Raw genomic sequence first — 26,882 nt, 5'->3', positions numbered from 1 at the left:
GTGAACGGTTCCTTTGGAACAGAGGGAGGTATTTGATTTAACTTGGAGTAACTGTCCTAGGTTGGTGGATTGCATTTTAGGATCAACTAGCCATGAGAACATTTGCCTTGCCCATAGTTTTGTGTGTTCACGACAAAGAAAACCACAGTCAGGATTCACTGAAGCAAATAAGCACTTTATTTAGAAGCAATATTTAGCAGAGAAATAGTAGGGAATACACAATGAACACTGGAGTCTACTTACTAGAACCATGGAAAGGAAAGGTTGAAATAGGGGTTAATTCACAAACATTGGGGATGATGGTCCCATACCCCCCACCCTCTATATTCCCACTGTAATTTTTTTATTATTTTTTTTACATTTATTTTGGGGAGAGAGGGAGACAGACACAGAGAGAGAAACATCACTTTTTTAAACACTGTTTTTACACTCACTGATACTCTTGCCCTGAGGATCAAACCCGTAACCTTGACTATTGGGACAAGGCTCGAACCAAGTGGGCTACCCAGCTGGGGGCCCCTTCCCTGTCATGGCTTCCTGTTCCCTTTTCAAGTCCATTCCCCCCCTGCCGATCCAGTTTTACTTCCTCCCTCTCATCTGTCCTGCTGGGACATGGGAGGTTCCAGGGGGTAACGATCATGCTGGAGTGTGGCGAGAGGAGAGAGAGAGCACTTGTGGGTGTGTGTGTGGGGGGAGCCCTTGGTCATTAAGATGCACAGAGCTAGGTTAGGAGCAGTCACCAGAACAGCTCGTGGAGACCCACCTTCCTAGCTAGCAGTGGGGGCGTGGGGACCCTGGGAGCTCAGAAGGACTGATCCCTTTTTGGAGGAGCTGGCTGGGGAGAGCGGCAGAGGCAGTGGCACTAGACACGTCACTGGCTAGCGGGGGAGCTCCTTCTCATCCCAGGGCCCGGGGTGGGGGGGCTTTAGATCTTCCTGAAGAGGAGGTTCCGGAAGGCGGTGTTGTAGGTCTTGTTGAAGGCCGTGTAGACCAGGGGGTTGAAGAGCGAGTTGGAGTAGCCGAGCCACAGGAAGATGCTCTTCCACAGGTCGGGGATCTCGCAGGAGGAGCAGAGCGGCCCGATGAGCTCGGTGGTGAAGAAGGGGACCCAGCAGACAGCGAAGACCCCGATCAGGATGCCCACCATCAGGGCAGCCCTCTGCTCCTTGTGCTCCCTCCAGTGGTTTCTTTCCGCCTGCATGTTGGCGAAGGAGATGTTGCCGGTGCGGACTGTGAACACAGTGCGGGGCCCGGCGATGGGGGAGTCATCCTGGAAAAAGGGAAAGCAGAAGCTTCGTGAAGACACAACAGCCTCACCCCCTTCTGCATGGCTGAGGGGAATCGTCTATAATTTAGATCTTCCACCATACAACTCCCTGTTTCCACGGGTGTCACAGCACCTGCAACGATTCCCACTCGTGCAGAACAGTCTCCCGCCTGCAATTTTAGTTGTCCAAAGAGAAAAGCAAGCAAATTAACTGGCAATATGTTGAAAAAAAAAAGAAAGAAAGAAAGAAAAAATCTAAACAGAAGAAGTTTCTTAAAAAAAAAAAAAAAAAGGAATTATTATTTTTTTTTTACCAGACTTTGAAAGGAGACCACAATCTGTGGCCAGGGGAACAAACCTGCAAAGGCTCGGAAGGAAGGGAAATTTTACTTAATAGAAAACGTCGAGCAGTGACACTCTGGAGCAATCCTGCACGCCGGTGTGTAGCCGATCGTTTCCAAACCGTTATCCAAAGAACACCTGTGTAGTGTCTGCAGCACCCCTGAGAATTCAGCAGGTGGGGTCCACCTCCATATGGAATGTCCCCACTGGTCTCAGGCACGACCCCATTAGCTGAACTATGCAGGAGAATACCCCACACTGTGTGCAATCCAAGACATTCCCCGGGAAATAGCAAGGGTCCTAAAAGCCTTATGGGGTGGGTGTGTGGAAGACACTAGAGTCAGAAAGATAAACCAGACAGGACCACAGAAGAGCACAGACCGAGGCTCCCTGTGGTGTCGTGACTCTGCCTATTTGGATACCTAGGGACACTCTGGGCCATGTTCTAGGTGGATTTTGAGAAGCATGGCCCTATAGGAGCCCCCCCCCCCCACTTCAGCCCCAGTAATTAAGGCTTTGCCTCCTCGCCTCAGGGAAATTATAGGCATCAGTGGAATTAGTCAACACATCTTCCAGAATGTATATTAAAGCCTCCTAAATTGTACGTTTGCAGGGAGAGACAAAACCGCCGGCATCTTCCCCACTTGTCGGGTTCATTGTGAATCACCATCACGTCCGCCTCCCATTATCACCCGCCAGTTCAACAGCATGTACGTCACTTTGTGCTCCTTAGCTGATGGGGGGGGGGAGGGGGCAGGGGAGGATCTCTCCTGTTTGAGCTTCTAAAATTGAAGATGCGTCACTGCCCCAAACAGAACTTGGATACCCTAGGCACCAAATCCTAACTTATTAGGGGTTGTTGATGGGTATTATATAAAAAAGCAAAAGGGACAATACCAGATATGATATAGAATTACTCCAGTCTCTCTGCTAAAATCCAAATTATTTTTTTAAATCGGAAAGCCAGATTATTCAATGACAGAATGTGTAACATTGCTAAAACAACAACAACAAAAGAGGAGACAGGTATATAAACTGATTATGTTTCAGAATCACCCCTTTCTTTAACTTGGTATAGAAACATCAATTAATACTAATATTCTTTTAAAAATGAACCAGAAATGTATATGACTAGGTCCTTTGATGCTCCCTAAAATAGTCCTACACTGGGGTTCTTCAGAGAATGTTCAGGAACAAAAGCATGGATGCTGACTGTTAAACCAAGACCCTTGAGGCAAGCAGATGACCCCCATGACAGAGGTGACTGTCTAGACCATATACCTGCGGCTCTGCCAACGTTGATCACCTCTCCTGGGCAGCCTCTGGGTTCTTCATCCTGCGTTGAAATCGGGGTTTTCCCTGTCTACCCAGAACCAAGATTTAGGGTTCAGCAGGACCATTAGTTAGGACATCCCAAGGACTAAGTTCTCCCTTTCCCTCAATGGACTCTTATCTCCTGACAAAGAGTTCAGAGATAAAATTCTTTCAGGGAAGAGAGTCCTGGGGATAGTGACCATCTTGGTAATTAGCTTTTCATTTAAAAGAGAAAAGGTTGTAAGGACCATATCAGTTGGAGCTCCGGGGCATTAATTTAAATAGTTTAACCCAAGTAGTCCTGGCTAATGAATGTTCCTTGGGCCAAACAGGGAGGAGTCTACCTCATTAACACTACAGATTAGGCAAAAACAATCTCTTTTTAAACTAAAAGAAAAGGCAACCTCACTCCCTGAGATGGACACTGGGCATCTTTGGGACTGGCTGTCTGGAATCAGGACTGAAAAATCTTGGCTCACACCTTGGGGGGAAGCTTCCAGGCTATAAGAATTAGAAGTATTATAAGAATAATAACATTCTTATCATACTCTGCAGGGACCCTGGTTTGTCTCCTGAGAGGTGATGTAAAATCATGGGGCTCGGGGTTGGGGGTGGGGCAACCAGAACGTCGTTGTGTCTCCACAGATGAAAAGTACTGTCCCCACAGTACCTTGGGGATAGAGGCAGCTCCCTATTACCTGCAGAGCCTGGGGCCACTTAGAGGTCTTGCAAAGACAAGGGATGCCCCCCCCAAGTTATCTGGCAGAGAAAGAGAGTGAGAGAGAGAGAGAGAGAGAGAGAGAGAGAGAAAGAGAAAGAAAGAACAAAACAGTGCTGAAAAACATAATGAAAAGCACAAAGATGTCACAATACTTGGCTTCTGTTGTTTCCAAAGCAGAACAGTGAGCCCCCCAGACAGTACCACATTGCTCTTCCCTTTGGAAGAGTGTTGGATACTGAGTGTAAACTGACTTTACCTGCAGACCAGTAGGAGGGGGGTCCATGTAAGAAGGGCCTCGGGGAGTGGCTGGTCCTCTTGTTCCTGACCTGGGATTAGGGTGGAAGCTCACACACACATGGGCTCCAGGCAGGGTTGGTGGTACACCTGCCTCTCAACCCTTCTTGTTCAGTTTAGATATCTGATAGATCAGGGTCTCCCAAACCTGGCACTAGTGACTTTTCGGTCTGAGTAATTCTTTGCTCTGTGTGTGTGTGTGTGTTTGTTGGGGGGGGGGGTGCTGTCCTGGGCTTTGTACAAAATTTAGCCACACCCCTGGTCTCTGCACACCAGATGCCATTAGCAGTCCCCTCTCCCCCAAGTCCTGATCATCCAAAATGTGTCTTGACATCCCCATGTTCCCTGGAGGTGGGGGTGGGCAAAATCATCCCTGGCTGAGAACACTGTTCTAGAAGAAAAGGGGGCAGTAGCCTCTGACCCCTTTTCCCTTCTTTCTTCTCAAAGGATGGCTTTTCCTACCCTCCCCCTGACTCCCCACCTCCACCCCGGGCCCCTCTAGGCTTGATTGGCTGTTTAGGATTGGAATTAGCTGGAGGGTTTCGGAGCTCACAGTGGGTGCCTATCTCCTGCACTGGGCCCAACAATTCATGACAAAGATGACGTCTTCATCATTCTCCCACCCTTTGCACCAAGCACATACGTGCTCAGCATGCTTAACTGCTTTTACCTTGTCCTCCCAGAGCCGATAGGAGAAAATGGGGACCCTATTTCTGATTGCCTCAATCTGTGCATTAGGTCCAAAGGACCATCCTGGGGCAGGGGAGGGGTCCATCCACAGCCATGGGATTCAGGCCTTCACGTATCCTGAACCTTGAACCCCAGGATGAGAGGATTAGGAATACACATAGAAAGCAAGAAAGTGTGGATAGAGAAAATGAGGAAAGAGTCCTCAGTCTTGCTGTGTCAGCTGTCACATTATTTAAGGCCACTTGTAGATGGCTTGGGAGGGGGGCTGTCTGCCTTAGGGGGACTAGCCTTCCTCCTGATGATCTGCCCCTGTGCAGGAAGGTAAACAAGTGGATCTCAGCTCTACATCCAGCCAGAGGGCGTGGGGGGGGGGGGCTGCACCCAGAACGTAGCACAGAGAGTGGAAACAAAGGCCAGCTGTGGGCCAGGTGTGCACATTTATCTTGGGGTCAGGAGATGATGCACTCCATAATCTTGGAGATACCCTTAATAGTCTGCAGAATTAATTGCTTGAATTAGCAAAGGGGGGGAAAGGCTTGGGTTGCCACATGAACCTGTGTGGCCCTGCTATATGGTAGCTCTCCTGCCAAGTTACAACACCCTCTCCCCTTCGCTCCTGCCTGAGCACTCCCCCCCAGCAGGAGGGGGGGAGTTGCAGTTTTACCCAAGGTGGCCCCGGACACCAATTTCGTCGTCAGATTTCCTCCATTTTGGAGCCAAAGAGAACCCTGCAGAATTATGGGGTGCAGACCTCTCACTTTATATGTAAGGAAATAACCCCTCAGAGGTGGTTATTTTGGCTCTGGGTATTATTGGCTCTGGGCTACCGGGCATGTCAGAGTGAAGCCAGTCTGGTGCTTGTGGTCTCCCAGCCAACCCCCTCCCTACTCCCCCCCCACACCCCTTACTTCTCTCCCATCCACCACCCCACCTCTCCTCTTCCTCCCAACACCTTCCTCCCTCCCTTCCCCCCACCTCTCCTCTTCCTCCCAACACCTTCCTCCCTCCCTTCCCCCCACCTCTTCCCTTCCTCCCAACACTTTCCTCCCTCCCTTCCCCCACCTCTTCCCTTCCTCCCAACACCCTCCTTCCTCCCTTCCCCCACCTCTCCTCTTCCTCCCAACACCCTTCTCCCTCCCTTCCCCCACCTCTTCCCTTCCTCCCAACACCCTCCTCCCTCCCTTCCCCCCACCACTCCTCTTCCTCCCAACACCCTCCTCCTTCCCTTCCCCCACCTCTTCTCTTCCTCCCAACACCCTCCTCCTTCCCTTCCCCCACCTCTTCTCTTCCTCCCAACACCCTCCTCCTCTCCCTTCCCCCCACCTCTCCCTCGCCCTCCCCCAACCCTCTAGCCCTCTCTTCTCCCTCCTGCCCTCCTCCCCCCCAATATCCCAAGAAGTTCCACTTTCTAGAAACTTCAGGGGAAGTGTATTGGGCATAAAGCCTGTAACAGGTGCTACTAAAGGGTTTTGGAGGGGCTGTCATACCCACCTCCGCGACTTCCTGCGCGGCACGGAGCGCGCGGGCCGCGCGGGCGGCACGGGCGGCACGGGCTGGCCGGACGCTGTTGAGCTTCTTCCGGAAGGCCAGTCGGACCTTGGCGGCCTGGTAGATCCTCCAGTAGACGAACAGCACCACGCAGAGGGGCAGGTAGAAGGCGCCCACAGTGGAGAACACCACGTAGGAGGGGTCACGGCTCACGTGGCATTGCTCCTTGGCCTCTGAGTAGCTCTCCCCCCAGCTGAAGGGGAGAGGGGCCAGCGAGATGGCCGCCGAGAGCACCCACGTGAGCACGATCATGACGTTGGAGACGCGCCTGCGTGTGGCAAGCGTGTACTCCATGTGGCGCGTGATGGACCAATAGCGGTCCAGCGCGATGGCGGTGACGTTCCAGATGCTGGCGGTGCAGCAAAGGACGTCACTGGAGATCCAGAGCTGGCACAGCCGCCGGCCCAGGCGCCAGTGGCGGCCGGCCACCTCGTGTACCAGGCTCAGGGGCATGACCAGCGTGGCCACCAGCACATCCGAGATGGCCATGGACGCCACCAGGTTGTGCGGGACGCGATGGAAGGTGCGCACGCGAGCGATGGTGGTCAGCACCAGCAGGTTCCCGGCGAACGTCGCAGCCAGCAGCAAGCCCAGGAAGGTCAGGACGCTGACGCCGAAGATGGTGTGTTTGGGCATGCCGGTGTGCTGGTCTTCTGCATCCGGGATGAGGGTGGTCTCCAAAGGGGAAGGGGTATTGAGGGAGAGGTTGGGGTAGGTGAGATTCTCAGAGAAATTCATCTCTGAAGCCAGGAGACCAGCTCAGCGTGCGTGCAGAGGGGTCTTCAGGAGCCTCCAAGGTGAGCCACTCCTGATGTCTGCAACCCCTGGCCAGTGGCAGAGGTTTCTGAGAGTTGCCTGTGCAACCCGCCTGCCGGCGAGTCTGTGGGAGATTGCGTGGCAGAGAGGAGCGCACTGGGCTCCAAACAGAGGCAGTTCTGAACCCCTCCGAGGACCGCCTAAGCTGTCACATGCTCAGGGCTCTTCACTTTGGCGTAGAGAGCGTCTGTTCACTCACAGCCGTGCACCTCCCCAAGTCGGGGAGAATGTGAGCGGTCCAGAGCGTGTGGGTGCTTGGATAGGCTGGTGCGTCAGAGCAAGACTTCTAGGCGCGCTGCCTCTCTGCCCGCCCCTCTCTCCAAACAGCAGGCTGCGGCTTCAACAGCAAGCGGTGGGGGGGGGGGGGGGAGACAGGGGGGTAAGGGGAGGAGAAACCCGGCAGGGACTTGCTTTCTGGGACCTGCGTTCTGCTATTCCACCGCCCCCGCCAAACCTGGTCTGCGGCTGCAGCGCCTCCCCCCGCCGAATCTAGGGTTGCAGCTCCGGTGGACGACCCCTGGCAAGCCCACCAGGCCTGCCTTATCAAACGGGTGGGGGGATTCAACCTACATATCAGCTGATAAGGCTGCCTTCCCCTCCCCACCTCTCGCCTGGAGCGCGCAGCGTTGGCGCTGTCCGTGGTGCTGTCGCCTCTCCGAGCCTGGACGCGTCCCCGCTTTTGGCGCTGTCCATGGTTCCCCCCTTCCTCCTCCACCAAATGAATTCCCTGCGGCGAACAATTTACCAAAAAACTTTCCTTTGAAACGTTCCTCTTTTCCTACCCTCCTCCTTCTAGGGGTGGGTGGCCCGAGCGGGATCTCAGCTTTCCACAAGTGCCTGTCTGTAGTGCATGTGTTTGAGTTTAGGGTCTAAGGTGATACCGCTGGCCTTTCTCCTTTGGAGGATTTCAATTCATTACTGCCTCCCTCTTCCCCCACCTGGTGCTTCCCTTAAAAGGCTGATTTCTTTTAAGGAGAAAAGGCAAGGTATCTGCTTTTTCTAGGCCGGCTGAGGCATGTTTGATCTACTTTTCCAGAATCAGAGAAGGTATACAGATTCTGCAGTGGGCCCCACTAAATTTGCTGCCAGGAAATTTGGAGACAAGGTGTCCTATAAGCACCATCTCACTTAAAAAGGAGGGGGAAGGAAGCATTTAATTCTTCCCCCACACATATTCTCATTACTGTGCACGCATCCATAGGGGCTGAGAAACTATCAAAAACTCCTACCCAGAAGTTAGGATTGAAAGCACCTCACAAACAGACACGTGATGCAGCAAAATAAGTTGGAATAAGAATGAGATGACACGAATTAAGTGGCTTGAAGCATGTGAAGTGCATGTTAATGGGGTGTCATGAAATCCTGTGCATTTAAAATTGGTTGGCCACAAATCTGCCCAGGACCCTTGATGCTACTTGGAGACCTGTCTTGTTACAAGATTATGAGTTTCTAATGCTGTGAACAGAATACACTGAGGTGAGAGAAACTCCTGCACAGGGACCCAGAGGGGAGGATGCTGTTAGGAAACGTGGATGGGAATGGTGTTCATTCAATACAAGATGATTTGCAAAGGCGCTTCTCCAAATATCCCCTAAAAAACAGTGGATGGTGCCTATGTGCGGGGCTAATGCGTAGCTCTGGCCAAGGGGAAAGCATGTGCTTATTTCTGGCATGTAACCTTCTTGGGGTCGTAGAACCAACTGGAATGAGATGTAAACTATGAAACTTCTTTTTTGGGAAAAAAAATGAAAAAAGCTCTAGAGCAGCGCCCCCCCCCCCCCGTTTTGTGTCTCAGGGCCCCCGACCCAGAGGAGTGGGGCAGGAGCCACGTGTTTGGCAGGCAGGTAGGTAGGCCTTGCCGGTGGTATCTCTTGATTCGGATGTTCAAAGGCATCGCAGGCTTGCAATTATGCTCCCCACCGGCACTGTGTGGTGCGGCAGTCTTATTGATAGTTAAGTGAGCAGCTGTCTAACGGGACCAAGCCGAGGATAATTGAGAATGTTTTGTGGAAATTGGAGTGTCATAAAGTTAAGAACTAAGTAAGTAGGATGCTCTCACGGAGAAGACACCCAGTGGACTGTTTGTGTAAGAGCCAAAGTGTGCCGAGAAATTCTGATTTACCTGAGATGGATACAGATGAAAAATCAGAATGCTCCGGCTTTTCATCTTAAAGCCTGGCCATAACTTCAGCTTAAAAAGAAAGATGTAAACAGGTACATTTACCTTCCATAAAGTGCCTCAAGAATGCAGACTTCAAGGAACACAGTCTTGGCTTACCACTGATGGCTGAATTGTACCCCCCCCCAAAAAAAATCCCACAACTTACATGCTGAAGTCCTAACCCTGGCACTGCAGAACATGGCTGCATCTGGAAATAGGGCCGTTAAAGAGATGACTGCATTAAAGTGGAGTCGGACAAACAGTTTTTGTACAAAACAGTTTTTTACTTGATAGAACTCTGGATGATAAACTATCATTATTTGGTCTTGGGTACCTGGTGGATATTTTCTCAAGATAAACGCAGGGAGACTTCACTTCAAAGGGAAACAACTGATGGTGGTGTGTGACCCATGCTAAAATTTGAGCTTTCAAGTGAAGAATCAGGGTTATGGAAAACTCCTCTCTGCCACGGTGAACGTGACGGCTTCCCAATACTTCAAAGAACTTTCTGGCAAGAGTGGGGATGATTCTTTTTTTCTTTTTTCTTTGGAAACTGTACAATGACGTACCCAGATCTTGAAGGTCTGGATGACTCACTGAGCCACTATTATCCAAATGGCCAGGGCGTGATACTACAAAATCACAAGAACAGATCCATTTTAAAGTACAAAATGGACCAAATGGATTTTTTTTTTTTTGTATTTTTCTGAAGCTGGAAACGGGGAGAGACAGACAGTCAGACAGACTCCCGCATGCGCCCCACCGAGATCCACCTGGCACGCCCACCAGGGGGTGATGCTCTGCCCCTCTGGGGCGTGGCTGTGCCGCGACCAGAGCCACTCTAGCACCAGGGGCAGAGGCCAAGGAGCCATCCCCAGCGCCCGGGCCATCTTTGCTCCAATGGAGCCTCGGCTGCCGGAGGAGAAGAGAGAGACAGAGAGGAAGGAGGGTGGAGGTGGAGAAGCAGATGGGCGCTTCTCCTGTGTGCCCTGGCTGGGAATCAAACCCGGGACTTCTGCACACCAGGCCAACGCTCTACCACTGAGCCAACCGGCCAGGGCCGATCAAATGGATTTTAACCTAACGGAGCATAAAGATGCATGTGATTTCTGATTCCACGCTGCTGCAGACCTTGAAGGGACCGCCACTTATTAGGTTTTTGAAATACCATCACAGGATAATGTCTGCAATTATCTGAAAAGACTACTGCAATCCTACTTTACTTGTCAGCTACGTGTTCCTGAGGGGCTGGGTTTTCTTCATTTCCAGCCTTGGTATGTTGTTTTAAACGCAAGGACCATGTCACAACAAATGGGGTGCAGAAACAAGACATGAGATTCTAGCTGTCTGGAAGAGATTTGCAAAATTATTAAAACAATATCACTCAAAAAATTTGTTGGTTAAGATTTTTCATAAAGATGTCATTTATGTAAACATGTCATAGTTGATCCTTTTATTTTTTCATGGATTAATACACAAATATGTCTTAAACACTTCCACTTAAGTTTATGTTCCAGTAAACAGGCATAGATAAAACCTATGTAAACAAAATCTCTCTGAGATACTCAACAGTTCTGAAAAAACAGAAAGGAGCCCTGAGACCAAAACATTCAGCAACTGCTGCTATAGGTGCTGGAAGGAGTGGCATGCTGGCTCGCCATGTTGCTGCAGGGTGCACAGACCCGGGAGCAAGCCTGGTGGGGCCCTTGGTGAAAAACGTGTGCTCGGGGAGGGGGATGAACCCCATGAAGATTCAGGTACCTGTGGTGTCCATAGCCTAGGGCACAACAGGACCTTCTGTAAAATGTAGACTTACTGCACTGGGACTTCCCGCCTAGCTGCAAGGGAAGCATGTGCTTGGGTCCCCTTGGATGCCACAGGCAGCACATGCCCCATGCGAGAACTCTGCTCTGTCCGCTGACCAGCAACAGGTGAAGGCTGCCAGCTCAGGCCTGGAGGCTCAGCTGGCCCTGTTCCGGATGTGCCTGTGACGGGCAAGTCTCCGTGCAGACTGTATGAACGCCGGGAAGACAGGCACAGGACAGACCCTGGCATCCTGGTCAGGGGCGCCCCCTGTGCAGGAGACACTGCCCTGCGGGCCAGGCAGTGCGTGTGCCAGGGCTGTGGTGCGGACAGAGCACCCGAGCCTGAGGTGCTGGGTGGCCACGGAACGAGACACCACCAGCGCCCCCTGGATCCGAGACCACCGTGGACAGGCTCCAGGGGCAGAAGCACATCCCAGCAGCCACACAGCAAGGAAGGGAGGTCACTGCAGAGCCGGGGCAAGGTGGCTCCAGTGGCAGGTAGGCCAGACCACCTAGTCACCTGTCCCTGTGTGAGCAGCTGGCCCTTGGCTAAGAGCTGACAGGGTGCCAGGGAAGCTGGGAATAGTTCCCAGGGGGGCAGGGAGGCAGCGGGGCATGCTGGTCCCTGGCAGAGGAAAGCCTGCTGTGTGGCTTTCCTCCTCCCCGTGAACCGAGCTGTGGGTGCTATAAGAAGTGGCTCCAGCAGGACAATACAGACTTGTGGGCAGTGAAGATGGAGTCCTGAAAGGAAGGAGGTCTGGGGAGGAGGCGTGTGGATGAACCACAGGAAATATGCATAAAAAGCTCACTTGTCATGTCCTCAGGGAGCATCCCACAGGGCAGAGCCCTGACAGCACCCTAGGTTTCTCCTCCCCGCCCCCGCCCGCAGCACAGTGGCTGCACGTGGGGGGTAGGGGAGCAGCCCGGGTTCCCTCTCTTTGCCTTAATTTCTCTAACCTGACAGGTGAAAAGTCGCGTAACAGCCAAGGCTGGTCAGGGTGTGGCAAGAGGAGCTGCTGTCTTCACTGCTGACAGTCATGGAAAACACTGGTGGAAACGGGGTATTGGGAGGAAATAATCCGGCAGGATCTGTTCAAATGAAAAATGTGCATATTCCGTGATTTGGCAATGTTTCTCTGAGGATCAAAACTCGATCTTATGGAAAGAGAAGCACCAATTCTCAACTGTAAAACAAAGCTGTTTCCTGCTGCACTGTGGTGGCCAAACGCGGAAGCCGGCTCTGTGGTGGGCGCTCAGGTTAGGGCTCCACGCATTGCGGTAGAGCTGTGACATGGAATACATAAAATGCATGGTGTTTTTTTAAGTTAGACACATCCAAGCTGACAGGGAGGTATGCCATCATATATTAAATGGGAACTAATTGTGTAACTCCATTTTTGAACTAGAAGGGGAGAAATCTTCCCGACGATGCTCTCCATGTCTGCATAAGTGGAGGAAGGTGCAGCAGAGAGGCTAATTCTCCCTTCTGCAGAGACAATGCCGCTATGGGGGAGGGGATAATTGCTGTCCTCCACTGTTGCAGTTGTTAGGGGAACAAGAAACTGAGATACTAGAGACACTGGAAATCACAAAGAGGGGGTCCTTTCTCTCACCCTGACCAATGGGACAAGGAGGAGACAGGCCCTGATCCCTCTGGGGACTTTGAATCCTGAGAGAAAGGGGCCAGTGTGGGCAAAATGGCTGTCTTTTACGTGTCCCAGTGGCTTGGATGTAGGGGGGCACGGGCAGGACCAGCCCCTGGTTCATCTGCCTCACCTGTTGACAGCTGGCTGTGCTCCTGTGCACATCCATGCTTGTGTCTCCAGTCCTGCATTCGGGGGCTAGATTCTCTGGCAGCCTCCTCTGAAATTCCTGCAGCCTTTTCTGACTCACACGCCATCCCCTCGATGCGTTGTTCCTGTTGGACGTTATAAGGTGAGAATGTTCAAAAGCTTTTTGGAGGACCTAGTAACGAGGTGAGAATGAATGAAGGGCAAGTAACCACTGACAGGACACTGAGATGGAAAGCTCTGGAAGGCCAGAAGGCCGGTGTCTGGGTTGTCACCAGTCTGCACATGCAGGGAAGCCTTGCCCGCAGGCCCTGGTCTAGGTCTAATGATAGGCAGAGCCGCCTGCACACGACTAAGGAGTTCATTACAATGATGGGGCCTCCCACTGTGTCTGGGGCTGGGATCTGGAGGGGGAGAGGTGGAGAGGCTGCAGGAGGACCTGGCAGGGGCTGGAAGAGCCACAGGCCGGCCCGGCCACTCCCTGCCTGGGACGCAGCGAACACGACAATGTGCGTGAGCTACTGCAGGGCAGTGTGCCCCCGCCGCAGGGCTGTGTGTCCCTGCACCAGCCTTTGGGACATAAAAAGTAAATACCTTTCAAACCTTGAGCAAATGTCCCTTGTGCCCCTGTGCTAACCCCAAACTATGCAGGGGAGAGAAATATGTGAAGTGTAGTTCCTACAATTAAGTCAGTACAATTCTACCAAGGTCCCCCCTCTGCCAACTTGGCATTTGTGGACACTACTCTTAACCCTCCGAAACCCCCAAATAAGGACAGCAGCAAAACGTGCTTCCACCGTCTAAACATAAAGCAATTATGCTTCAGGCCACTAAAACATGCTTGCCCTCTCCCTGACTGGGTACACAAAGACCCTTTATTCCACTTTAGATGGTTCCTGCTATAATTGAGTCACATGTCACCTTGGATCTGGAAGCTAGACATAGGAGGTTAACTATGCATCTCATGTAAGACGGTAAGAAGGTGAGAGGGAGAAGAGAAAAACATGTTGGCTGACACATAAATATATTCATATCAGAGTAAGGAAGGAATACTTGTAAACTATCAGTCTTGTTTCTACAGCTGGTCACAAGGTCACAGCTGGAATCCACAGGCCCCCCCCCCCCCCCCCCGCGACCCACTCCATAATGCCTCTGCCCTCAGCAAGTGCCTGGGCTAGACCTGGGTTGCCATGGTTTCGGTGGGCTTTAATCACGGGGGGATGGGACTGAGGGTCTTCTGCATTCGAGAGTGAAGTGTGGCCGTAAAAGAAGAGGAAATATACAGGCCAGCTGTCGATGGCCACAAACTGTCATGTATGGAACAAGAGGAGGACGGGTCTGGGCCGTGATGTGAGGTAACAGAGGCCCATTGAGGAGCGTGGTAAATGGCACTGTGAATAAGCAAGAAACCTTTTTGGCCGATAAAAATGAGTATCTTCCCAAGGAATGAATTTCTTAACAAAATCTTTAATTATTATGAACCAAACCATGATCACAAGATACAAGGTGAAACAGGCACGTGTCCAACATCAAGTTCTCCCCAGGGAAACCTTCCTTTCGCAGGGTTTCCCCAAGCAAGTCCAACCTCTTCAAGTCTCCTTCCTAGGTTAGCAGTAAAGAGATGAGGACTAATTCTAAGCCAAGCAGGATGGAAGAATTAGAGCCAAAGGGGGGTGGGAAGGTATGGAAGAAAGTAATGGAGAGATAGAAAAAAGATTCTTGACACAGATCAGCTCAAGACCTGACAAAGTTTCTCATTTTCGTCTGCAGCCTGGAATCTTTGTTTAGCATTATGAAGGCTGGAATTAAAAATTTTACATCTGAAAGTATCTGGTCCAGGACATGAGCAACTCAAGAAAGGATCATCTAGAATAACACACTGTGGGAAACTGGCAAAATTGATGGGTTGATTTTCAACTACTAGGCTCTTCTCTGGTGAATATGTAAATACCGCTGCCCAGAAAGTCTAAATAAGCTTTTGTCTCTGAATCCAACGAATATGTTGTGGATTAAATGGCATGAATCATAGAAATTACGAAGGCCTGAAGGAGAGTGTAGACATTCGGTTTTCGGGACGCTGCCATCTATGCACATGTTCTCTAATACACCGGACGTTTTCCGTGGAAACAAAACATGGAACTCGACCCTGTCCACAGAGTCCTCTGATTTTTTTTTATACTTCCAGGAAAGTACCCATGGCTGCTATAAAATTCTCCTGTTTAGAAACATATTAGAATTACCCAGAACTCCACTAAATCATTTGATCACTAAAATGGTTGCCTGGGCAAAGGGCTATCAAAATGCTTTTGTGTTCACTGCGGTTCTTTGCTTTTCATGGTCTTTGTTTTCCTCTTTCTCCACAGATAGGGAGCAGACACTTTAATCTACGTGCGTATGTGATGGACACAGAAACAGGACGAACACAGGCATCTAGACCCTGAGGAGTGTTTCTGCTGTTACAACTGAAGGAGCAGGAAGTCAAGGCTGCCCAATCGAAGCCCGCCCACAGCATCTCTCCCGAGATGCTCTCCTGACAACGAACACACTTACCGCCATCTCTGTGGATGGTGGTTTTCAAGTTACAAGGAAAATGAGGTGATGTATAACTGAGGAGAGAATTTTTTTTTTTCTTTTCTTTTTCTTATTTTTAAAATTAAATAACTTCTGAAGCTGGAAACGGGGAGAGAAAGTCAGACTCCTGCATGCGCCCAACCAGGATCCACCCGGCACGCCCACCAGGGGCAATGCTCTGCCCCTCCGGGGCGTCGCTCTGCCGCGACCAGAGCCACTCTAGCGCCTGGGGCAGAGGCCAAGGAGCCATCCCCAGCGCCCGGGCCATCTTTGCTCCAATGGAGCCCCGGCTGCGGGAGGGGAAGAGAGAGACAGAGAGGAAGGGGGGGGGTGGAGAAGCAAATGGGTGCTTCTCCTATGTGTCCTGGCCGGGAATCGGACCCGGGTCCCCCGCACGCCAGGCCGACGCTCTACCGCCGAGCCAACCGGCCAGGGCCCTGAGGAGAGAATTATTTGTGAGCCCTACTCAGAAAATAAGAAGTCTTAGAACTTCTGTGTAGTGGGTTTATTATTTTTTCTTTTAGTTTAAAATTTTTTCTAAAAATTAACTGGGAGGGGGGTGCACTTGTTAATAAAATGATACAGGTTTCAGGGGCACAATTCTACAGTATGTCATCTTTGTGCTCGCCACCCCAAGTCAAGTCTCTCTCCATCACCATTTATCCTCCCCTTCAGGGAGCTGTTTCATCAGTTTCTTTAAAAAAATAAGGTGTTGGCCCTGGCCGGTTGGCTCAGTGGTAGAGCGTCGGCCTGGCGTGCGGGGGACCTGGGTTTGATTCCCGGCCAGGGCACATAGGAGAGGCGCCCATTTGCTTCTCCACCCCCCCCCCCTTCCTCTCTCTCTCTTCTCCTCCCGCAGCCAAGGCTCCATTGGAGCAAAGATGGCCCGGGCGCTGGGGATGGCTCCTTGGCCTCTGCCCCAGGCGCTGGAGTGGCTCTGGTCGCGGCAGAGCGTCGCCCCGGAGGGACAGAGCATCGCCCCCTGGTGGGCAGAGCATAGCCCCTGGCGGGCGTGCCGGGTGGATCCCGGTCAGGCCCGCATGCGGGAGTCTGTCTGACTGTCTCTCCCCGTTTCCAGCTTCAGAAAAAAAAAAAAAATAAAATAAAATAAGGTGTCTTCAGAATTGAGTGACACCCTCTTAGGTTGAATTTGTTCCAAAGTTAAAAATGCTTACTCATGTACAAGACAAAAAGAGGCATTTTAACGGATTCAAAGTACCACGTACCTAATTTTGAGACCATTATCTGCTGTGAACAAGTGTTCATAGGAAAGGTTACTGTATGTTGAAATGTCTTTTTTTTTTTTTGTCATAAAAAAGGTTGTTAATGACATCTTGGGAAAATGTCCCTAAAATCCCTATATTTATCTTGATAGACACTGGGAATTTTTTTTTTAAACTTCTTTGAGCTTAGTGCTGTTTTTTTTTCCATGAGCATCACTACACAACAGGCAACTAATACTTGATATACTGTGAACTGATTTCACTGAGACGTTCATTTTCACCTGGGCTGTGCTAATAAGCCTCAAATTAAACAGCTCCATCAAGACCCGGCAGCTGGCGCCGGCCCCACTGTGTATCACAAATAGGAAAATGATTATTTGGGGAGGTTTCATAATTACACAAGATGAAAATGTTGGCAACCAGGAGATCCATACTTTCCAAGATTCGAGAGAAATTTAATGAAAGTGCCACAAATATATTACTTAGGATGATTGTTTGCACTTAATGTGAAGCCCTGTTCTCTCTGGATTTCAAAGTCTGGACTAATTAATTAGCCCTAATTCCCATTTTCCTGATGGTCAAGTGTTCAGACAGGCCTCTGGGATTGGAGTTATCACGGTGAAGCAGAGACTGCTGACTGGGGGCCAGGAGGTGGGGTTCCGTGAGCACCTGTTGCGTGCCTGTCGTGGTTTCTCCACATGTGAGTCTGGGACCCTGGAGGTCCGGAGTCGGCACACCAGGGCGCATAGGGGAACTCTGGGCCGCTGCCTGCTTGTTAAGTGAAGTTCTCCTGGTCAGTTCATGTATTAATGACGGCTGTTTTCATGCTGCTATGGCCCTTCAGAACTCAGGGCGGGGGCCTTTATATACCAAAACATCTGAAATGTGTTCTGTCTGGCCCTCTGCAGGAAAAGCTTCCCAATCCCTGCACTTAACGGCTCCAGACCTGTTTCCCCCGTTTGTGAAACGCAACAGTTGCAACACAGCAACTCCATCAGAGCAGGTGAGTCTTACAATCTCACAGTGACGACTGTCTGGTGGCGCCTTAGAACCAGGGCGGCAGTACCCCAGCAGCAATGATAATCGACTCGGAAATGCATCTGTGTCTCCTCCTTAAATATCTACCCTACATCAAAATGGCACAAGGGACCCTACAAGCAGTGGGGGAACACTGTGAAGGGACTCATACCTGTTTCAGTTAGCAGTGGAGGGGTCACACGGGTGTGTGTGTGTTGGGTGTGTGAAATGGCCAAGTGTAAAGGCATGCTGGTATTTTCAGTGTGAGTATTGTAATGACGTCAAGTGCCCCTGTGTTAGGTCCCCCAGCCTTGTCTGTCCTCCTTGCCCGGTGAGGGTTCGGACACCTCACACCAGCCTTGATGCTGGTTTGAGATGGACACTCACACTCGGTTGGCTTAGTCATCTTTGACCCATGCCAGACAGCCTCCAAGTCACGTAACTTGCTTATGGCCATAACTAGAATGGACCAAAGACATTCTGTCTGCAGGCACCAGAGAGGTTTCATGAAACGGGACACTGGAGCCTGGCCAGAGGAAGAGGAGGCAAGACCCGTGCAGGCCACTGGGAGGGTTGCTGAGGATGGAGGGGCAGTCTAAGCAGAGCCATGGAGGTGAGACTGTCTGGGATGTGTCTGAAGAAAGCCAAGCCATCCAGGGGGTGGGAAGAGTGTGGGGGAAGGGCAGTGTCAGGAGATGAGCCTGGCCCCCTGGTTCTGGACTGTGGGGTGGGGATGTGGCAGAGAGTGGCAGGAGACCGTGGAGTTCACAGGTGGCTAGTTGGGCTGAACTGGGCTCTACGGGCAGGGAGAGGCTTCTGGAAGTTTGGGGCGCAGGCAGGAAGCACTGTCGGGCTGGGATGCCGAGTCTTGTGGCACTACCATGACTTGGCCTGCTACAGACTGAACAGGGACCGACATTTTCCAAAGGGAACAAATGAAAGACCAGCTTCTACTGTCTCAAGTTGAGCCATTTTTTTTTACTGTTTAAGTGGGTGATATGTTTTTTATTTTTCAGTGACAGTTGACATTCAATATTATTTTGTATGTTTCAGGTATACAGTATAGCAGTTAGACCTTACAGAGTGAGCCCCAGATAAATCTAGTGCCCAGCTGCTACCATACTTAGTTATTGCAATATTATTGACTGTATTTCCTGTGCTGCACTTTACATCTGGGCTGTTCTATAACTGCCGATCTGTACTTCTCAAACCTTTCTCCTTTTCCCCCCAGCCACCCCACCACTCTCCCCTCCGTCAGCCTGCACGGTTTTTGATAGGAGTCTATCTTAGGCAGATTCTCATCTATGAGAAACATAGTGGCTGTTGCTTCTTCATGCACAGCTTTCCCTGAGGGTCTCCGACCTGTTTCTGTGTCTTCCCCGGCTCCCCTCAGCACCTCCCTCTGGGCCGGGGTCTGTTCCTAGCCCCGCTGCCATGGTCATTCCAGGCTGCTCCTCCGCACGCCGGCTGGGGGTGTTCCCCGTTCCCGCTATCCTCAGAGCGCTTTCCAGGCACACAGCCTCCATCACCGGGTCCCCATGGTAGCTCCCTGCCCTGAGGCCCACCACTCTGTCCCACTCACGCTGGTGTCTGGCATGAGACTACAGGGCTAGACAGTGGCCCTCTGTCTCTCTGGGGGCACCCAGCTGCCAGGCCGCTTCACTTCACCAAACATGTTAGGTTTGGGTTTAAAGCTGTACCAACACCCAAGCTCTCCTCACAGGGTCACTCAGCGGGCTCCGGGACTGTCTGTCTCCGGTAGCTGTGGCCCTGCGGACAGGAGATGAGGAACTCTGTCCACAGTCTCTGTCCCACCAGGACTGACATTCAAATCTACATTAGAAGGTACTTCAAAAGTTGGGGGACAAAAGTAGTCATTTTGCAGATATAGCCTCATTTTTGTTCTCTAAAAAGTAATCAGTTGATCTTTCTGTATATCACTCCACTAAAACAGTGACCCACAGATCGTCTCTATTTATACATACATAAACACGCAGAACGAAGCCCTGTTTTATTTCCACAAGCCACACAGGATCCAGGGTAACGATGACCCTGTGTCTTCCCAAAATGTCATCTATTTAAGCCCATTGATGAGTCTGAGGAAAACCTGAGTATTGTATTAAAGCCACTGATTCCTGGTGATAATTTAAGAAAAATACCTTTCCTTATAATTATTTAGTATTTCTCAACGCTTGATGGTTAGTTAACTGAGATCATCTTGTAGGGCTACTTAGTATAAAACCCTGCGTTCTAGGATCTCTTTTAACTTTAAATAAAAGATATATCCACTGAGTTCTAATTTGATACAAAATGATTGAATCCCAAGTTAAGATTTTCCACATCCCACGTTTTAGAACAAGTAGGAAACAGCCTGGGCACCAGAGTATCTGACCTTTCCCCTGAAACTCCCTTCACTCAGCCCCTCCTGACTGGTCACAAAACAGTAAGTGAGCAACCTTGGCAACATTCCCTCTTGTCACGAGATTTCGAATTACTGGAAATTAAGTAACTCCCAACAGAGGAGAAATCATTAAGTATATAGTAAATAATGAGGTTAATTAATTTAACCCTTCTAATTAGGAAACTAATTAAATCAGAGAATTAAAACTGACACAAGACATCAACATCAGAAAGTTCTGAATTTAGACCTAAAAATCACCTCCTGGTCTTCAAGCGATTCCGAAAGAGAACTAGCAGCTTCAGAAATGTAAATCTGTGCACTTTCTTCAGCCTGTACGAAGTCTTCCGTACCATGAGCCTTATTGTCAGAAAATTTACCCTTTCTACTTCTGTTGTAAATGAAATTAAACCTTGATCCTTTTAGTTTTTTGGGGGGGAGGAATGAGTTGTCAGTTTATGCTTTTAAAGTTTATTTTTCAATTATAATTTACATTTAACATTTTTAAATTAGTTTCAGCTGTACAGCATAGTGGTTAAACACTTTTTGAAGTTTTTTTTTTGTTTGTTTTAAAGAATGAATTAGAGTAAGTCCAACAAGCTGGACTTAGCCCAAATCCTTCTAGCAACTGTGAACTCCCTGGGCCTCAATGTTCTTGTCCTCAGCGTGTTTTGTAAAATAATTGAGATTAACTCACAGCATTGTGGAGATGCAGACACATCTATGGAGGAGAACCTGACCCGGAAGCTGGGGCCGGGAAGCTGCTGAAATCCTTCAGCCCGCTGTGGTCCTGGAGCAGGGCGAGCATGGGATCTTCATTCCTTAGTTGGTAGCCATCTGAGACAAAAGGAAGGACACAGTTTTGCAAAGAAGCCCAAGTCTGTCTACAACCCTACACCGCGATGCCCAATCAACATCATCCTTGGATATAAATTTCTACACTCTGGGAAAAGTCGTAAGAGCCACAACAGAATGGAGAAGAAGGTTGTGGTGCTTTGTGTCATCGGCAATGGTGGTCCTAAGCTTAAAAATATCTGAGCAGGTATCCTGCTAGTTTTCGGCCTGTCCATCCTTTCTCCATTGTTCTCTTTCTATGTGCAATGGGTAGGGAGGGGCATGGGCACCATGCCAGGCCTTTCTGTGCTCACTCTGGGGAGGTGAGCCAATGTGGGCTCCTCAAACCCAGCAGCGGAAACCACTTTGCTGGAGATCTCTGATAGACATCTGATCTCACCCTACGGGAAAGTGTGCATCCCCAATATAAAGGGAGCCTTCCAGATGTCAGGGCTTGTGCTCTGGGGCGCACTCCCTGTACCCAGCGCAGGTGGACAAGGGCAAAGGCGAGGGCAGCCTGTCTGATCATGGTGACGCTCTGCACCAGCAGCAGCTGCCTGGGGCGTGATCTCACCCCCCAACTTTGGATGCTGGACTCTGTCTGTAAACTGATGTGCCCTCATTCCTGGGCGTGTTAAGGCTGTGGGGTCGCCAGTACAGTTCCCAACATCTTCAATGGCCACAAAGCGAGCCACAGTTAACCTCACTGCTGGCCTGTCTCAAAGTACTTTACTCTAAGTAGCTATTAAGCTATTTTTCGGGTATTACCACAGTGACGGGATTACACTGTGCCTGGAATCCAACAACCCACTCTGCTGACACACTGGGACTGGCATGTGCCTGCACACGGGGACCTCTTCCCTAAATCTCTGCTGCATTTAGGGTTAATCCTACAAGAATTGAGCTTGTGTATCTGCATATTGATTGCTGTTTTTTTTGGGCAGACACAATATCTTTTTAGAGAAAACATCTCTCAGTGTCCGGACCAAGGTGTCCTGTCCCTTAGGTCGGGGTCACAAAGGAAGCAGCACACTCAAGTTAGGATCATCTGGGAAAGCTGATCAATACAGGGAAACTGACCACGGTGGAGGAGGCAGGACGCACGGGCAGGTGTGAACTAGGTCTGAAGGGGAGAGAGGAAGCAGAGGTGACCAGAGCAGGAAGGAAGGAGATGGCTGTACAGAGGAGGTCCCTCAGCCAGCTCTGGGCACCCTAACCCACTCCCCTACTCCCCTCTCAGCTCTGCGGGGGTCCCTGTCCACTACATTCAACTGGAAGCCACAGTACAAGGGAGTCTGTTGATCAGATCCAGTTTGGTCAGCAGCCTGGGACCAAGGACAGGTGAAGACGGACTGTTGATCTCAGGGTGGGAGGGACGGGAGGAAGGTGCCCAGCGTGTCCAGTATAGGCCTGCAACACACACCTGATTGTTTTTTATGAACACTCAAGCCTTTCCAGGAAAGCCAATAACCCCAAACTCAACAAGTATCTATGGAGGAGCTATGGGCAAGCATCATTTTCTGAAATTATCTTTAAGAATTGTTTTATGTTTTGTTGCATTCTCTAATCTTCATTTGTAACTTTTTTTTTCTTTGAAAACTAGAAATGGCAGAAATTAGTGAGGATACCCTGCCTCCCATTTTCTTTTCCTGGACACATCGGAAGAGTGCATTTCCTAGCCTCCCTTGCAGTTGAGGTTAGCCTCAGGAGACTAAGTTCTGGCCAGTGGAAGAATGCTGTTCCCTCTTGACTTGGCTGTAGCACCTCCTGCGTGGTACTTCCACTTGCTTTCTCCCCGCCAGCAGAGCCACAAGCTCCTCTCTGGCAGAAGCCTGAGTGCCCATTCGGAGGAAAGCCATCTGAGGAAGCCACCGAGTTGTGTGCGAGAAACTTTCAGTGTTTTAATTCCCAGAAACGTGTAGTTTGCTCCAACAGCATCTTAAACTAGGGTATTCAACAGCAGTACTGGTGACATTTTTGTACAAAGTGACTCTGTTGTGGGAGTTGTCCTGTGCATCATCAGACGTTAAGCGGCTTCTTTGCTTGACCACTAGATGCCAGTAGTACTCTCTCCCTAGAATTATGGTGACCAAAAATGTCTCCAGACATTGCCAAATCATCCCTGGGGGGCAAAACTGCCCAGAGTTGAGAACCACTGACCTAAGCCCACCGACCTAAGCCTTCCTGTGTGCTAGGCATGTGCTCTGAGTGGCGGGGGACAGGCATGGGATATAGTTCACCCTAGAGCATGGAACAGGGTACTACATGACACATGTATGCTCATTTTAGGATGGGTGCTTCACTGCAGCACTGTAAATGTTAAACTGAAAACAACAAATGTGCAACACAAAATTGATAAAATGAAGGCACATTAAAAATGGAATATTATGTGCCCATTAAATGATGTTGACCTGTTATTCACTGACATGGAAGGACATTTGTGTGTGTGTGTGTGTGTGTGTGTGTGTGTGTGTGTGTTAGGCAGCAACAAAAGAGTGTGTGGTGTAATTTTTTTTTTTTTTAAGGAAATGTATATTTATATAAGACAATGTCTGAATGGATTTCAATAGTGTTGCTTCTGGGACAGGATTTGAGGTAATGTGTTTCTTTGCTTGTTTTAGTTTTCCTGCACTGGACAGATGACTCCGGCTAGCAGCTGTGCCCTGTGTGGGTCAGATGACTGACTCTTTCCTAGTAACAATGCCCCTGAAGTTTGCCAGTTCTCAAGTGATAAAACTCTGGCCTGTTCATACCTCTCAGCTAAGTATTTTTCCTTTTCACAAAAGGGTTAAATGTTGTACTCTATAAATTCAAACTGAAGGTTTACTAACCATTGATTAAACTCTAACTTTCAGGGGTGTGTGACTAGCTGAACAGAACAGAACATGAGAACAAGACTGAGGTGGTTGTATAAAAAATAGAGATTCTGTTTTGTTTTTGTATTTTTCTGAAGCTGGAAACGGGGAGAGACAGTCAGACAGACTCCCGCATGCGCCCGACCAGGATCCACCTAGCATGCCCACCAGGGGGCAACGCTCTGCCCACCAGGGGGAGATGCTCTGCCCCTCCGGGGCGTCGCTCTGCCGCGACCAGAGCCACTCTAGCGCCTGGGGCAGAGGCCAAGGAGCCATCCCCAGCGCCCGGGCCATCTTTGCTCCAATGGAGCCTCGGCTGCGGGAGGGGAAGAGAGAGACAGAGAGGAAGGAGAGGGGGAGGGGTGGAGAAGCAGATGGGCGCCTCTCCTGTGTGCCCTGGCCGGGAATCGAACCTGGGACTTCTGCACGCCAGGCCGACGCTCTACCACTGAGCCAACCGGCCAGGGCCTAGAGATTCTGTTTTTTAAAAAGCCATTTGGAAACGCCTACATATCTGCCTCAAATTCCCATCCATAGGTAAAATTTGGGTTAAACATTCCCAACTCTGATTTTACTTTTTGTAATTTCATACTTTTTTCTTCCAGCCTCAGAATAGCTCATTTTGCATAGCAGAAAGTAAGAAATGCTACTTATCAAACAGCATTAAACAGTCTGTTTATCCTCTGAAGATTGATAATCCACAAATGATCATACTTAGTTGGGAGAGATGTGAAAATATTAACGCTCACGGCGTCCAAGTTAAACAGACGCAAAGCTTCTAGTTAGTGAACTGATACTGTTATTACCCTAAAGTGGGTCCCCTTCTAAGGGCCACAAAAATCATTGATAAGAGAAATCTATTCGTGAACAATACACAGCAGTCTCGATGTGGTATTTTTTCCTATATGAATGGACAGTTCAGATGACAGTGAGGGGTTGACCTTTGCTGACAATCATTTTTATGGGTCTTGGTGCTGATTTCTACAAACTAAATTGCTATCTCTAAGTCTTCTGGCGGACGGCTTATTCTTCACGATGTCTTAGGTGTCAGTTCTACAGACTCCCTCAGAACACCCCTCTCTACCTGCAATCTGAGTTTACCTGAAGGTGCTTATTTCCTAGTACTGAACTGCTACATGTTTTATACACTCTGTGGAATGTTTTCTTGGTGTCAGTCCATGCCCTGGTACCTCCTGATGCTGGGCTGGGAGGCCCACCATGCTCTACACTGACCTTGCAGGTCCCATGGGCACTTTGTAATTTGTGAGTTTAGATAGCAGGTATCTTAGTTTCAGAATCTGACTGAATGAGTTCATTTTTTTTTTTTTTTTTTTTTTTTTTTGCATTTTTCTGAAGTGAGAAGCAGGGAGGCAGACAGAGAGACTTTTGCATGCGCCCAACCAGGATTCACCCGGCATGCCCACCAACAGGTGATGCTCTGCCCATCTGGGGCATTGCTCCGCTGCAACCAGAGCTATTCTAGCTTCTGAGGCAGAGGCCATGGGGCCGTCCTCAGCGGCTGGGCCAACTTTGCTCCAATGGAGCCTTGGCTGTGGGAGGGGAAGAGAGAGAGATGAAGGAGAGGGGGAAGGGTGTTGAAGCAGATGGGTGCTTCTCCTGTGTGCCCTGACTGGTAATTGAACCTGGGACTTCCACACGCCAGGCTGATGCTCTACCACTGAGCCAACCGGCCAGGGCCTATAAGTTCATTTCTAACTTACAAAATAAAATACCCATATCAGGTATGGGGTGTGTGTGTGTGTGTGTGTGTGTGGACTTTACAGAATGTCATATTGTACTGACTACTGAGACTGCTAGCTGTTACAAACTCTTTGACTAAAAAATGGTTATAGCCTAATTATAGAGAACATTGTTCCAATAATGAAACAGAAGAGCAACTGGAAATTTAACTTGTTCAATGTTCAGAGAATAAAGTTAACCACATGCTTTCCATTATTTTCTTCAGGGAAGTCCCCTTTCTATACTGAAATCTCATGGCAATGACATTCAGGCCATTTTCCAGCTACTGTAAGAAGAGAATGCTAATGCTGTCACTATACAGCACGTGCAACACAGGGACTCTCCGGCTCACTGGTTCTGGTGCGTGTCCAAAATACACCTACCCAACAGTACAGTTTGACTTCTGTGCCAGCGGCTGGGTGCCAAGGATTGGGCATAAGCACAGGCGCATGCAAGCAGCAACGCTACAGTCACCAGACTCTGAAACTCGAAAATGTCAGATGTAGAAAGGCCGGCAAAACCCCAGCCACGTCACCCTTATGAAGACTTCTAATATAAAATGACATGCTTATTCTGTGTTTCCCCAAGGAAGAAAAGAGCTAAACAGGTTTCCTCGCTCTGAGCCACGAAAGGGCATAATTTTGATTCTTATTCAGAACTAATTTATTACACTGCCATTTTCTTAACAATGAATGTGACAAGCCGTAAATGGTCAATACTTAATACGTTCTGGCGTATTCAACAGAAGGCCGGTCAATTCTTATTCAGGCAAGCCCTCAATGTTTTTTATTATCTGTAAAAGAAATCCGTTAGCTTTCGAATTAGGGTTCTTTTCAGATGGTTCAAATGACAGATAAAGAAGACAGAAACAAAACTTAAGAATGACAAAACCTAAGTCTAAGTAAAGGGCTTACTGTGTACTCACTCTGTGCCCAGACAGAAGTCACTCATTTACACAGGTGCCATAGGCAAGGCAAATCAGAACTACATTCACCTGGTGAGGGAGCCGGCACATGCCCACGGTGTCCTCATCACCGAACCACCACAATCAGCTTTTGCTTCTCTGTGCTCATGGGCTAAAAAAAGATGATGAATTAATGTTTCATGGGGATATCACCATAATTTTGAAAGTTTTTTTTTTTTTTCCAGCTTCACTCACAGGTACTCGGAAACGGCTTCCTGCTTAACGGGTAACAGCAGCCGTAAGTACACACTTAGGACACCGGGGGAGGGCAGTACCTAGTGCCCACAGCAGTGCTCAGTCACGCCGGCTCGGGCAGCAGTCCGCGGATTCCCGAGGACCGGCTCAGACTCACCTGTGCCTGGACGGCAGCTGTGCGGGCCGCGCACTCCCACGGCCCTTCTCCACCCACTGTAAAGGCCAGCGGGCAGCGTGTAGGGTGGATCTACTGAGGCCAACAGGGCAGTCTGTGTCTCCTCCAGTGGATGGGATGTCAGAGCAGAACACGTCACCACCAGGCGGATAAGTGATGTCA

General features: G+C 49.7%; 1 protein-coding gene and 1 long non-coding RNA gene across 2 annotated transcripts; one reads left to right on the top strand and one right to left on the bottom strand.

The window, feature by feature from the left end:
- Window positions 1-154: 154 nt before the first annotated feature.
- Window positions 155-7,719, bottom strand: HTR5A (5-hydroxytryptamine receptor 5A). Its single transcript, XM_066237291.1, has 3 exons — window positions 7,597-7,719; window positions 6,120-7,329; window positions 155-1,270 (listed from the first exon to the last, which is right to left on the bottom strand). The coding sequence occupies exons 2-3, from the start codon at window positions 6,912-6,914 to the stop codon at window positions 926-928; spliced, it is 1,140 nt and encodes a 379-aa protein (XP_066093388.1). The 5' UTR covers window positions 6,915-7,329; window positions 7,597-7,719; the 3' UTR covers window positions 155-925.
- On the top strand, window positions 6,651-26,686 carry LOC136309184 (uncharacterized). The gene is made up of 6 exons (XR_010726255.1): window positions 6,651-6,774; window positions 15,112-15,343; window positions 17,451-17,545; window positions 23,413-23,693; window positions 25,613-25,746; window positions 26,536-26,686. It is a non-coding gene; the product is annotated as an uncharacterized lncRNA (long non-coding RNA).
- The last annotated feature ends 196 nt before the right edge of the window (window positions 26,687-26,882 follow it).

The sequence above is a fragment of the Saccopteryx bilineata genome, chromosome 6 (genome assembly GCF_036850765.1).
Source record: "Saccopteryx bilineata isolate mSacBil1 chromosome 6, mSacBil1_pri_phased_curated, whole genome shotgun sequence".
Taxonomy (NCBI): domain Eukaryota; kingdom Metazoa; phylum Chordata; class Mammalia; order Chiroptera; family Emballonuridae; genus Saccopteryx; species Saccopteryx bilineata.
The sequence above is the reverse complement of the archived record's forward strand: the minus strand, read 5'-3'. Positions and strand labels throughout refer to the sequence as shown.